This window comes from Dendropsophus ebraccatus, chromosome 3, assembly GCF_027789765.1.
Source record: "Dendropsophus ebraccatus isolate aDenEbr1 chromosome 3, aDenEbr1.pat, whole genome shotgun sequence".
NCBI lineage: Eukaryota > Metazoa > Chordata > Amphibia > Anura > Hylidae > Dendropsophus > Dendropsophus ebraccatus.
The window spans coordinates 184,326,118-184,339,599 of record NC_091456.1 but is presented as its reverse complement, the minus strand read 5'-3'; the positions used below and the strand labels follow the sequence as shown (position 1 = coordinate 184,339,599).

At 45.6% G+C, this 13,482-nt stretch overlaps 1 protein-coding gene across 5 annotated transcripts in view; it reads right to left on the bottom strand.

Annotated features, from left to right (window-relative positions):
* UNC13B (unc-13 homolog B) overlaps positions 1-13,482 on the bottom strand; it is a 246,172-nt gene that overhangs the window by 34,554 nt on the left and 198,136 nt on the right. For all 5 annotated transcript variants that reach the window (XM_069963314.1, XM_069963313.1, XM_069963315.1 and 2 more), the window contains 3 exons: positions 13,304-13,467; positions 6,485-6,635; positions 5,523-5,591 (listed from right to left, as the gene is read on the bottom strand). In XM_069963314.1, coding sequence (XP_069819415.1) covers positions 5,523-5,591; positions 6,485-6,635; positions 13,304-13,467 — 384 coding nt within the window. The remainder of the gene's footprint in view (positions 1-5,522; positions 5,592-6,484; positions 6,636-13,303; positions 13,468-13,482) is intronic.

Sequence of the window (13,482 nt, the reverse complement as noted above, 5' to 3'; positions counted from 1 at the left end):
ATGTTGTATACAGGTAGCGCCCCCTAGTGGTGGCTGCAGTTAGAATTTTTGTACAATTCTGTGGCTGAATGAAGGGAAGCAGATAGTTTAGAACCATCAGGACAGTTAGAGCCCATATGAAATAAAATGAAGCTTTATCCTATAGACCGCTATTACTAGCCTGGTTACCATTCTAGAACACCAGGGATACTAACCACTGAACAACCATAAACGTCCAAGGATAATAACCTATAACTATGGAGAGAAAATCTCGGCACTCACCAAATATTTTATCCAGTGCAGACGCATCAAAATTACAATCAGTACGCGTTTCGGCCAGGCAGGGCCTTCATCAGTTTAGAAATGATCAATTTAGGCCGAAACGCGTACTGATTGTAACTATTGATGCATCTGCACTGAATAAATGAAAAAAAAAAAAATTATTGGTGAGTGCTGAGATTTTTCTACATATTGCAGGTTTCCCCACCAGGAGCACCACCGACTGACCCATAGAGTGCCGTCCTTCTCCTTCTACTATTTACCCATAAGTAACCCCGGCCACCATCAATATAAAAAGGGGTGTAATATGTATCATCAAGGAAACTGTGTCTCTAAATAGGGACCTGTTGTATCCCGACTATACACAGTGTAGACAATGCTCTCTGCTAAACAGGACTATCCTCACCGCTGGTAATCCTAATCTCTGACAGCTGACAGGTAGTAGAGAACATATAATTGTTTATGAGAAGAAATGTCCTGTAGGGGGCGCTGTGCTGAAGCCATGTGGGATCCTGCACTATTAGAATGGAAACATTTCTCACTGGTGGCGAAAATTAAAGTGGAGCATTTCCAAAAACATATAAAGAGCAGATGGGGAACATTTCATTATTGAACAGCCAGACAGCTTGGTGGAAGCCGTACGTCCACGGACGCGCCAAGAATTCTCTGGCGTGCCGCGTACTTGCTGCACTGGTGCAGACGAGACTTAACAGAACCGCAGCGGCCAAATAGGACGGCGATGACGACCACCGCCGCCACCCGCTGACTGCCTTCTGTCTCTAGCCGGGCCAGCTGTGGAGAGAATGGCTGCAGGCCGCGCCAGACGCAGGATAGACGGCGAGGAATTCCAGCACGGAGGATGACAGCAGAAGAAGGCTTCCATCCTAGACCGCTGCCCACATCAGCTATAAATAGAGAGGATGGCGGTGCCAGGACTAATACTGCCGCTTTCTAACTATGCGCATAATGAGCAATGCGGCGAATGAATAGAAAATAATTAGCAATACAAGTCTATGATGCTGAAGTCCCTGTGCATTGTGTAGGAGTATAGACAATAGCCTAGATAACAAGTTCTCAGAGAGTTACAGGTAATGTGACATAAAGGCAGCCGCCATACATTACATTCTCAACTGGTGTCACAAAGTTATACAGATTTGTAATTTACTCCTATTTAAAAATCTTCAGTCTTCCAGTACTTATTAGCTGCTGCATGTCCTGCAGGAAGTGGTGTATTTTTTACAGTCTGACACAGTGCTCTCTGCTGCCACCTCTGTCCATGTCAGGAACTGTCCAGAGCAGGAGAAGTTTTCTATGGGGATTTGCTACTGCTCTGGACAGTTCCTGACATGGACAGAGATGGCAGCAGAGAGCACGGTGTCAGACTGGAGAGAATACACCACTTCCTGCAGGACATACAGCAGATGATAAGTACTGGAAGACTGGGGATTTTTAAACAGAAGTAAATTACCCTTTTAATCCATATAATACATACATCTCTCTCTGAACATTAAGCACAGCTGAATCTACAGGTGTTCCCTATAGGAGTATACAGTGTGACTGATGGACACACAGACACCTAAGCTAAATTTATAGGAACGTCCTGCGCTATTTATGAATCCACGTTCGGGAATTGCTTTGGGCGTTGTTTAAAATAGGTTCTCCTTCTCCATGTGTTATTAGTCCCATACAATGATATAAGATCTGCGGCGCACGCTCTGGTGAGAACAGGATGTTTATTGGCCGTGTACTCGTGGTAATCAGCAGGTGTTGGCTGCAGGCGGCAGTGTGTAAGGTGCCATCCTGTAAATGAGGCACGCTAGATGCTATATCCTGGGGAAAGGAAAATGCACACGTACTGGGGACATATACACTGAAAGCAAACAGCAGCCTGGAGAAGGCTACCCAGCAAATGTAGCCCCCTTCTAATTGGAGGATAAATCCACAAATACTCTGCATATATATATATATATATATATATATATATATATGCTACCAGGCTGTTAAAGGGGTTATCCAGTGCTACAAAAACATGGCCACTTTCTTTCAGAGACAGCACCACTCTTGTCTCCAGTACAGGTGCGGTTTGCAATTAAGCTCCATTCACTTCTATGGAACTGAGCAGCAAAACCCCGCCCAAGCTGGAGACAAGAGTGGTGCTGTCTCTGGAAGAAAGTGGCCATGTTTTTGTAGCGCTGGATAATCCCTTTAATTCTCCCCTCTACTTTCAGTACCTATGTTAGTGAACCTGTAAGCTCCACCACAGTGGCTTCGTATGGCTGAACGTAAGCATAAGACTAGTCAATGAGATGAGGCAAGTAACTGGTACAAGGGATAGAGGGTACTGATGTGACTCCATGTTAGGAGTGATCAGGGGATTGTGTGTATTATCCCTGTACTGTGACATCACTGTGTGTATTATCCCTGTACTGTGACATCACTGTGTGTATTATCCCTGTACTGTGACATCACTGTGTGTATTATCCCTGTACTGTGACATCACTGTGTGTATTATCCCTGTACTGTGACATCACTGTGTATTATTCCTGTACTGTGACATCACTGTGTGTATTATCCCTGTACTGTGACATCACTGAGTGCATTATCCCTGTACTGTGACATCACTGTGTGTATTATATCCCTGTACTGTGACATCACTGTGTATATTATCCCTGTACTGTGACATCACTGAGTGCATTATCCCTGTACTGTGACATCACTGAGTGCATTATCCCTGTACTGTGACATCAATGTGTGTATTATCCCTGTACTGTGACATCACTGTGTGTATTATCCCTGTACTGTGACATCACTGTGTGTATTATCCCTGTACTGTGACATCACTGTGTGTATTATCCCTGTACTGTGACATCACTGTGTGTATTATCCCTGTACTGTGACATCACTGTGTGTATTATCCCTGTACTGTGACATCACTGTGTGTATTATCCCTGTACTGTGACATCACTGTGTGTATTATCCCTGTACTGTGACATCACTGTGTGTAATATCCCTGTACTGTGACATCACTGTGTGTATTATCCCTGTACTGTGACATCACTGTGTGTATTATCCCTGTACTGTGACATCACTGTGTATTATTCCTGTACTGTGACATCACTGTGTGTATTATCCCTGTACTGTGACATCACTGAGTGCATTATCCCTGTACTGTGACATCACTGTGTGTATTATATCCCTGTACTGTGACATCACTGTGTGCATTATCCCTGTACCGTGACATCACTGTGTGTATTATATCCCTGTACTGTGACATCACTGTGTATATTATCCCTGTACTGTGACATCACTGAGTGCATTATCCCTGTACTGTGACATCACTGAGTGCATTATCCCTGTACTGTGACATCACTGAGTGCATTATCCCTGTACTGTGACATCACTGAGTGCATTATCCCTGTACTGTGACATCACTGTGTGTATTATCCCTGTACTGTGACATCACTGTGTGTATTATCCCTGTACTTTGACATCACTGTGTGTATTATCCCTGTACTTTGACATCACTGTGTGTATTATCCCTGTACTGTGACATCACTGTGTGTAATATCCCTGTACTGTGACATCACTGTGTGTATTATCCCTGTACTGTGACATCACTGTGTGTATTATCCCTGTACTGTGACATCACTGTGTGTAATATCCCTGTACTGTGACATCACTGTGTGTATTATCCCTGTACTGTGACATCACTGTGTATTATCCCTGTACTGTGACATCACTGTGTATTATTCCTGTACTGTGACATCACTGTGTGTATTATCCCTGTACTGCGACATCACTGAGTGCATTATCCCTGTACTGTGACATCACTGTGTGTATTATATCCCTGTACTGTGACATCACTGTGTGTATTATCCCTGTACTGTGACATCACTGAGTGCATTATCCCTGTACTGTGACATCACTGTGTGTATTATATCCCTGTACTGTGACATCACTGTGTATATTATCCCTGTACTGTGACATCACTGAGTGCATTATCCCTGTACTGTGACATCACTGAGTGCATTATCCCTGTACTGTGACATCACTGTGTGTATTATCCCTGTACTGTGACATCACTGTGTGTAATATCCCTGTACTGTGACATCACTGTGTGTATTATCCCTGTACTGTGACATCACTGTGTATTATCCCTGTACTGTGACATCACTGTGTATTATTCCTGTACTGTGACATCACTGTGTGTATTATCCCTGTACTGCGACATCACTGAGTGCATTATCCCTGTACTGTGACATCACTGTGTGTATTATATCCCTGTACTGTGACATCACTGTGTGTATTATCCCTGTACTGTGACATCACTGAGTGCATTATCCCCGTACTGTGACATCACTGTGTGTATTATATCCCTGTACTGTGACATCACTGTGTATATTATCCCTGTACTGTGACATCACTGAGTGCATTATCCCTGTACTGTGACATCACTGAGTGCATTATCCCTGTACTGTGACATCACTGTGTGTATTATCCCTGTACTGTGACATCACTGTGTGTATTATCCCTGTACTGTGACATCACTGTGTGTAATATCCCTGTACTGTGACATCACTGTGTGTATTATCCCTGTACTGTGACATCACTGTGTATTATCCCTGTACTGTGACATCACTGTGTATTATTCCTGTACTGTGACATCACTGTGTGTATTATCCCTGTACTGCGACATCACTGAGTGCATTATCCATGTACTGTGACATCACTGTGTGTATTATATCCCTGTACTGTGACATCACTGTGTGTATTATCCCTGTACTGTGACATCACTGTGTGTATTATATCTGTATACTTGTTATACCCCTGACCTTTTCACTGCTCAGATGTAATACATAGATACATGTGAGTCTGAACACTGGCTGTAATCCTTGTTTCACAGACTCTCTATCAGTGAGCAGCTGGCATTACCCAAAAATATCCTGATCTCTATCTAATATGCGGCTTCTTCACCAGGGAACTCGTCTCCGCTCGGGAAGAAAGACGACAACAATATTACAGGTCTGCCGGGACGGAGATGGGAGCTAACTTAGGATAATGACTGCCTTGTCACAGGTGGATCTCGGGTAAAGCGGCACCTTGCCCATTCATCTTGAAGAAAAACTGCGCTAATCACATGTTCTGTTTTCAGCCGTGTGATTTTTTTTCTCCTCGGTTAATTACACGGGAGAGTTAAGAGCGATTCTTTTCAGGTCTCATAGTCTGCAATCACGGCTTTTGTGTTGTGTCATTATGGAGCTTACTCTGTACATGGAGAGATCGATGCGCAGGGAATTGTGCAACTGGTCCAGGAGCTTCACAAAGCGTTCTTTCTGCAGAGGAGAGAAGAAGAGATGTGATGCACGCCTGGGACAAGAGGATGGAAGGGGTAAAATCTGAGCAGGGTCTTCTTCTCAAAGATGGAGAGCACTCAAGAGCGGAGGGCATTCAAGGGGGGGGGGAGACACTCAAGAGGAGGGGCACTCAAACTCAAGAGCAGAGGGCACCTTCAAGGGTGGAGCACACTAAATAGCGGAGGGCATTCAAGAGTGAGGGACACTCAAGAGAGGAGGGCACTTTCAAGGGTTGAGGACACTAAATAACGGAGGGCACTCAAGGGTGGGGCACAATCAAGGGAGAGGAAAATTTAAGGGCAGAGGACACTAAAAAACAATGGGCACTTAAGGGCGGAAGACAATCAAGGAAGAGGGACATTCAAGAGCAGAGGGCACTGAAAGATGTAGGACATTCAAGGGTGGAGGGCACTCAAGGGCAGAGCACCTTCAAGGGAGGAAGACACTAAATAGCGGAGGGCACTCAAGGGTAAGGAACATTTAAGGGGAGGGGACACTCATAGACGTGAGACATTCAAGGCTGGAGAACAATCAAGAGTTGAGGGCACTCAAGGTTGGAGGACAATAAAGGGAGAGGTACAGTCGAGAGTGGAGGACAGTCAAGGGTGGAGCACAATCAAGGGACAGGGACATTTAAAGGGGTTATCCAGCCTTAGAAAAACATTTCCACTTTGTTCCAAAGACAACACTACTCTTGTTTGGGCGCAGTTTTTTGCAGCTCAGTTCCATTGAAGTGAATGGAGCCTAATAGCAAAGTACAACTGACCTGGAGACAAGATTTGTGTTTTCTCTGTGAGAAAGTGGCCATGTTTTTCCACCACTGGATAACCCCTTTAAGGGCAGAGGACACTCAAGGGGCGAGGGACACTTACCCCAAAATTGGAGGCTGCAAAGCGGTCCGATGCGGACACATTGGTGGAGGCTGTGGTGTGGGCATAATAGGCGTTGATGTTGGCGAGGAGAGTGCTCATGACAGCTGGGACTCCGGGACACATGTACTTTGAAGACAGGCAAGCAAAATGCCTAGAAAAAGAAGATAGCTTATAGGTAAAAAGAATATCAATAGACCAATGTGGGTACAGTGCCTAAAGGGGCTGAACATCCTATTAGATGATGAAGGATCTAAAGTGGGAACCCCAATCAATTAACTCCATATTCCCTATTACCTAATGCATAGGGCTATGAAGTGGTTAGTGTCTATAGGAGCCAGCGTGTCCCTGCATTACACAGCCCAGTGACTGTAATGTAGAGCGTATTACTTTGTTTCCCCTTCTGGTGGCGCTGTCAATAAACTTAACACTTGTTGCCAGATCCTATCATAGATTAGCATGGGGTCCCAGCAGCTGGATCAGTTTATATTTTAACACCTCCTTTAAATAGTTATTCTAGCTTCGTTCCCGATATCTCTATGACAAGAGACGTTAGACAGAGGCCATGTTGGTTAGTAGATTACAGTCTGTCTTCCCCATGAATGGCAGCCTGCACTCTGCAGAACGATCTGCAGGGCAATGATAGAGGTTTAGAATGACATTTTATGTTTTTCACGGTCCATAGGTTATTATTACACTAGGTCTACAGGTACGGAAACGCCAATCTCATTATTATTCCTGAGGAATTGCTATTCACATTATCAGGCATATAAAAAACCTGTTGTCTTCCCACTACCAATAGAGAAATGCTGCAGACGTCCACCTCGGCCTGTAGAGAAGGTCAGTCGCTGGCTCGGCTGCCTTCTCATAGGAAGATCTGAAGTGAAATGTCAATGAGGCTAATGAGTGCAATGTAGGGGTGGAATATTAATGAAGCTGACTCTGGGGGTCACACGAGGAAGGAGAGGTGTATGCATCGTGCTCTGGGGGGTCGGTATCTGGCTGCTCCAGGATGAGGATCATGGAGATAATATGCAAACTATTAACTGGTTTTCATGGATTGACGACATCCAGTGTTTGTTACAGATCACACCAGACAATGTGTCGTCCTCACCTCTGATCATTCCACACAAAGGGATTTTCTCTATGTATAAAAAAAAGAGGCTGAAAAGAGAAAGGTTCAAGCAAAATGTCTCAGTCCTTCAGTATATTCCTGCAGATGAATCCCATGTCTGCAGAGAGGCAAGGAAGGGACTCTGGAGGAGAGGAAGGCAGACAATGGAGGGGAAGAAGAGGAAGGCAGGAAATGGAGGGGGAGAAGAGGAAGGCAGACAATGGAGGGGAAGAAGAGGAAGGCAGACAATGGTGGGGAAGAAGAGAAAGGCAGACAATGGTGGGGAAGAAGAGGAAGGCAGGAAATGGAGGGGGAGAAGAGGAAGGCAGGAAATGGAGGGGGAGAAGAGGAAGGCAGACAATGGTGGGAAAGAAGAGGAAGGCAGACAATGGAGGGGAAGAAGAGGAAGGCAGACAATGGTGGGAAAGAAGAGGAAGGCAGACAATGGTGGGGAAGAAGAGGAAGGCAGGAAATGGTGGGGAAGAAGGGAAAGGCAGGAAATGGTGGGGAAGAAGAGGAAGGCAGACAATGGTGGGGACGAAGAGGAAGGCAGACAATGGAGGGGAAGAAGAGGAAGGCAGACAATGGAGGGGAAGAAGAAGAAGAAGGCAGACAATGGAGGGGAAGAAGAGGAAGGCAGGAAATGGTGGGAAAGAAGAGAAAGGCAAGTAATAGTGGGGAAGAAGAGGAAGGCAGACAATGGAGGGGAAGAAGGGAAAGGCAAGAAATGGTGGGGAAGAAGAGGAAGGCAGACAATGGAGGGGAAGAAGAAGGCAGACAATGGAGGGGAAGAAGAGGAAGGCAGACAATGGAGGGGAAGAAGAGGAAGGCAAGTAATAGTGGAGAAGAAGAGGAAGGCAGACAATGGAGGGGAAGAAGAGGAAGGCAGACAATGGTGGGGAAGAAGAGGAAGGCAGACAATGGAGGGGAAGAAGAGGAAGGCAGACAATGGTGGGGAAGAAGAGGAAGGCAGGAAATGGTGGGGAAGAAGGGAAAGGCAGGAAATGGTGGGGAAGAAGAGGAAGGCAGACAATGGAGGGGAAGAAGAGGAAGGCAGACAATGGAGGGGAAGAAGAGGAAGGCAAGTAATAGTGGAGAAGAAGAGGAAGGCAGACAATTGAGGGGAAGAAGAGGAAGGCAGACAATGGTGGGGAAGAAGAGGAAGGCAGACAATGGTGGGGAAGAAGAGGAAGGCAGGAAATGGTGGGGAAGAAGGGAAAGGCAGGAAATGGTGGGGAAGAAGAGGAAGGCAGACAATGGTGGGGACGAAGAGGAAGGCAGACAATGGAGGGGAAGAAGAGGAAGGCAGACAATGGAGGGGAAGAAGAGGAAGGCAGACAATGGAGGGGAAGAAGAGGAAGGCAGGAAATGGTGGGAAAGAAGAGAAAGGCAAGTAATAGTGGGGAAGAAGAGGAAGGCAGACAATGGAGGGGAAGAAGGGAAAGGCAGACAATGGTGGGGAAGAAGAGGAAGGCAGACAATGGAGGGGAAGAAGGGAAAGACAAGAAATGGTGGGGAAGAAGAGGAAGGCAGACAATGGTGGGGAAGAAGAGGAAGGCAGACAATGGTGAGGAACAAGAGGAAGGCAGGAAATGGTGGGGAAGAAGAGGAAGGCAGACAATGGTGGGGAAGAAGAGGAAGGCAGGAGATGGTGGGGAAGGAGAGAAAAGCAAGTAATGGTGGGGAAGAAGAGAAGGCAGACAATGGAGGGGAAGAAGAGGAAAGCAGGAAATGGTGGGGCAGAAGAGGAAAGCAGGAAATGGTGGGGCAGAAGAGGAAGGCAGGAAATGGTGGGGAAGAAGAGGAAGGCAGGAAATGGTGGGGAAGAAGAGAATGGCAAGTAAGGGTGGGTTCATACTGAGGAATTCTCGCGGATAATGTCACTTCTTTCGGCGGATAGCGGAATACGCCGGCTCATAGAATGGTGTCTATCGAGCCAGCGGAAAGGCGCACGGCCGTGCACGGACAGCCGACGGAATTCCGCAGAGTTTATCTGTGAGAATTCCGTAGTGTGAACCCACCCTAATGGTGGGGAAAAGGAGGACGGCAAGTAATGGAGGGGAGGAAGAGAAAGGCAGGTAATGGTGGGGAAGAAGAGATAGGCAAGTAATAGTGGGGAAGAAGAGAAAAGCAGACAAAGGCAGGGAAGAAGAGAATGGCAAGTACTTGTGGGGAAGAAGAGAAAGGCAGAAATGGTGGGGAAGAAGAGGAAGGCAGGAAATGGTGGGGAAGAAGAGGAAGGCAGGAAATGGTGGGGAAGAAGAGAAAGGCAGATAATGGAGGGGGTGAAGAGAAAGGCAGGAAATGTTGGGGAAGAAGAGGAAGGCAGACATTGGTGGGGAAGAAAAGAAAAGCAGACAATGGTGGGAAAGAAGAGAAAGACAGACAATGGTGGGGAAGAAGAGAAAGGCAAGTAATGGCGGGGAAGAAGAGGAAGGCAGACAATTGTGGGGAAGAAGAGAAAGACAAGTAATGGTGGGGAAGAAGAGAAAGGGAGGTAATGGTAGGGAAGAAGAGAAAGGCAGGTAATGGTGGGGAAGAAGAGAAAGGCAGGTAATGGTGGGGAAGAAGAGAAAGGCAGGTAATGGTGGGGAAGAAGAGAAAGGGAGGTAATGGTGGGGAAGAAGAGAAAGGCAGGTAATGGTGGGGAAGAAGAGAAAGACAGACAATGGTGGGGAAGAAGAGAAAGGCAAGTAATGGCGGGGAAGAAGAGGAAGGCAGACAATTGTGGGGAAGAAGAGAAAGACAAGTAATGGTAGGGAAGAAGAGAAAGGGAGGTAATGGTAGGGAAGAAGAGAAAGGCAGGTAATGGTGGGGAAGAAGAGAAAGGCAGGTAATGGTGGGGAAGAAGAGAAAGGCAGGTAATGGTGGGGAAGAAGAGAAAGGGAGGTAATGGTGGGGAAGAAGAGAAAGGGAGGTAATGGTGGGGAAGAAGAGAAAGGGAGGTAATGAAAGAGGAAGGGAAAGCAAAAGAAGATGTAGGGGAATGAAGACACAGCATGTAAATGAAGGGAAAGGAAGGTTAGAGAAGAGGAAGGGCAATGCAGGCAAGAGAAGAGATAGAAAGAAAATAAAGAAGAAGTGAAGGAGGAAACAAACTAGTGAGGTCAGAAAAGAAAAGGAAGGGAGAGAGCAGGCGGAAGAAAAGACGGTAACGGTAGGTAAAGGATATGGAAGGGGAAGGCAGACAAATGGATAAAAAAAATTAAAAGTTAAAATCTCCAGTCTTCCAGTACTTATCAGCTGCTGTATGTCCTGCAGGAAGTGGTGTATTTTTTCAAGCCTGCCACCTCTTTCCAGATTAGAAAGAATATGCCACTTTCTGCAAGACATACATCAGCTGATAAGTTCTGGAAGGCTTGAGATTTTAATATAGAAGTAAACTACAAATCTGTGTATCTATCTGAAACCAGAATCTTTTTCTCCGGAGTGCCTCTTTATTGAAGGCAAGAGGAGCGAATATGAAGAAAGGGGAAAAGAGAAGAGAAAGGAGGAAGACTGACCAAAGGAACATAAGAGTGTTAGGGCCCCATTACACTGGACGATTATCATGCGAAAAAAACTTATATCGTTCGGATTTAAACGATAATCGTTCTGTCTAATTGCAGGCAACGATTAAAAAATCGTTGGTATGTCGTTGATCGTTGATTTAGATCTAAACCTAAAATTATCGTTAATCGTTCGCTGTAATTCCACGATCATTCACTCAACTTCTGCATTTGTGCACTAATCGTTCGGTATAATTGCACATTGTCCATTGTGTTGCTGGGATCAGATGGAATAAACGATCATAGTAACAATCGTAACTAACGACCATCGTTCTGTGTAATATGGTGAACGATTTCAGCTTAACGATAAACAATCTCGCTTGCGATTGTTTATCGTTAGTCGTTAATCGTTAAAAATCACTGTGTAATAGGACCCTTACTGTCCTTACTGGGAGGGGAGGGGGGGAACGATAGGAAATAAAAGTTTGAAGGTAAAGTGGACTAACCCCTTAAACCCCTGTAGTCACATGTCACAGGAGGACCTCTGTATAATGCTGCAGCTAGTGTCCTTGTATAAATGAAACAGAGTTTAAACCTGTGTATTGTGTGTTATAACCCAGCAAGATAGGTCATAAGTGTTGTTGATGAAAAAAACACTTGAAGTAATGGGGGTAGCCTACACCATGATGAAGATCCCCTTTAAGTAGTACAAAGGGAAACCCTGCTTATAACTAGAATACCTAGTGGCTACTGGATGTGGCCGTCATTATTCTATAAGATTCAATTGTATTACAGACTCCTGGGAATTATAGCCCCTGTGACAGCTGTCACTTATACTTCTATGCGTCTTAATGTCGGCAGCGGCTACATACTGAGAGTTATGATTCATCCCGCCGCATATACTTCACGAGAGGTAAAAACATGTCATTTCCCTACAGAAGGGAGGCAGCTGTAAGAGAGGAGGCCTCATCTGCCTGTAATGAGCAGGATTAATGACTCGTCTATGGAAATGAATAGAAGATGTGATGTTTGTCTACAGTCTGGCAGAGAGCTGCTCGCTGATAATACACAGCCGCTCGGGGTCCGCTCCGATAATACCGCCACTCCGAGCTCGCAGCATTAATTACAGCAGCGCACCGCTGGGAGCCGTCATTGACTGCAACCAGGATTATGCTGCTTATCCCAGAAGAGCTCTGCGGGCAAAGCCATCGCAACAGACGCTCTGGGGAGCGGGCACTCACCTGTCACCCTGGCACGGATGAAGCTGCTTTTATGTACAGATAGATGGTAACATTAGAAAGCAGCTTTCTCCAGAGCATTATATAGGAAGGGGAACTGTAATGTAATGAGAGAGATGAAGGCCGCTCCGGCACTCAGGCTGCCAGAACAAAAACTGACAAGCTGGCTGTCACTCCCGCTCGGGAAGCTGAGATATGAAGAGCTGTTTGTATGGTCTGCAGGTGTCCTTGTCTCTCTCTGTGGTCACATGAATTAATATGGATGCCCTTCCATGAAACAGACAGCCAAAGAGGCCCTAAAATGTGAGAATGTGTGCAAACAGCTCCACATATCTCAGTTTCTGATCCCTGTGGGTGTGATGGGTTTGACGGTAATGTAATAATACAAAATCTACTGTCAGCTCCAGTCATAGGACTTGCAAACATAATATACCTGTATTACCTTCATATGAAGCTGGCCTATTTGAAGGGGGTTTATTTTTCCCTTTTAAATCAACTGGTGTCAGAAAGTTATACAGATTTGTAATTCACTTCTATAAAAAAAAAAACAACTCAAGTTTTCCAGTACTTATCAGCTGCTGTATGTTCTGCAGAAAGTGGTGTATTCTCTTCAGTATGACACAGCGCTCTCTGCTGCCATCTCTGTCCATATCAGGAACTGTTCAGAGCAGCAGCAAATTTCCATAGAAAACATCTCCTGCTCTGGACAGTTCCTGACATGGACAGAGGTGGCAGCCGAGAGCACTGTGTCAGACTGGAGAGAATACATCACTTCCTGCAGGACATACAGCAGCTGATAAGTACCTTTATTTAAAAAATAGAAGTAATTTCCGAATTTATATAACTATCCGAAACCCATTGATTTGAAAGCAACTTTTCTTGACGGTGTACCCCTTTAATTAAACCCCGCCTCCTGTTACACAAGTATAAACTAGCTGTTGAGCTAATGACAGGATTGACACACCAGGTCAAAAACACTCACGTCATGGCCTGATAGATGGACTCAATCCCATAACGCATGGCAAACTCATCCACGATCTCCTGCGCCGTCTCATCAAAGTAAACTTTCCAGGCATCGTCTCCCTTTGCTTCTGGGATCTTCACCACACCGCCACCCTGTATGTCTGTGAGATGATGGAACAGGTTCTGGGGGGAAGAAAG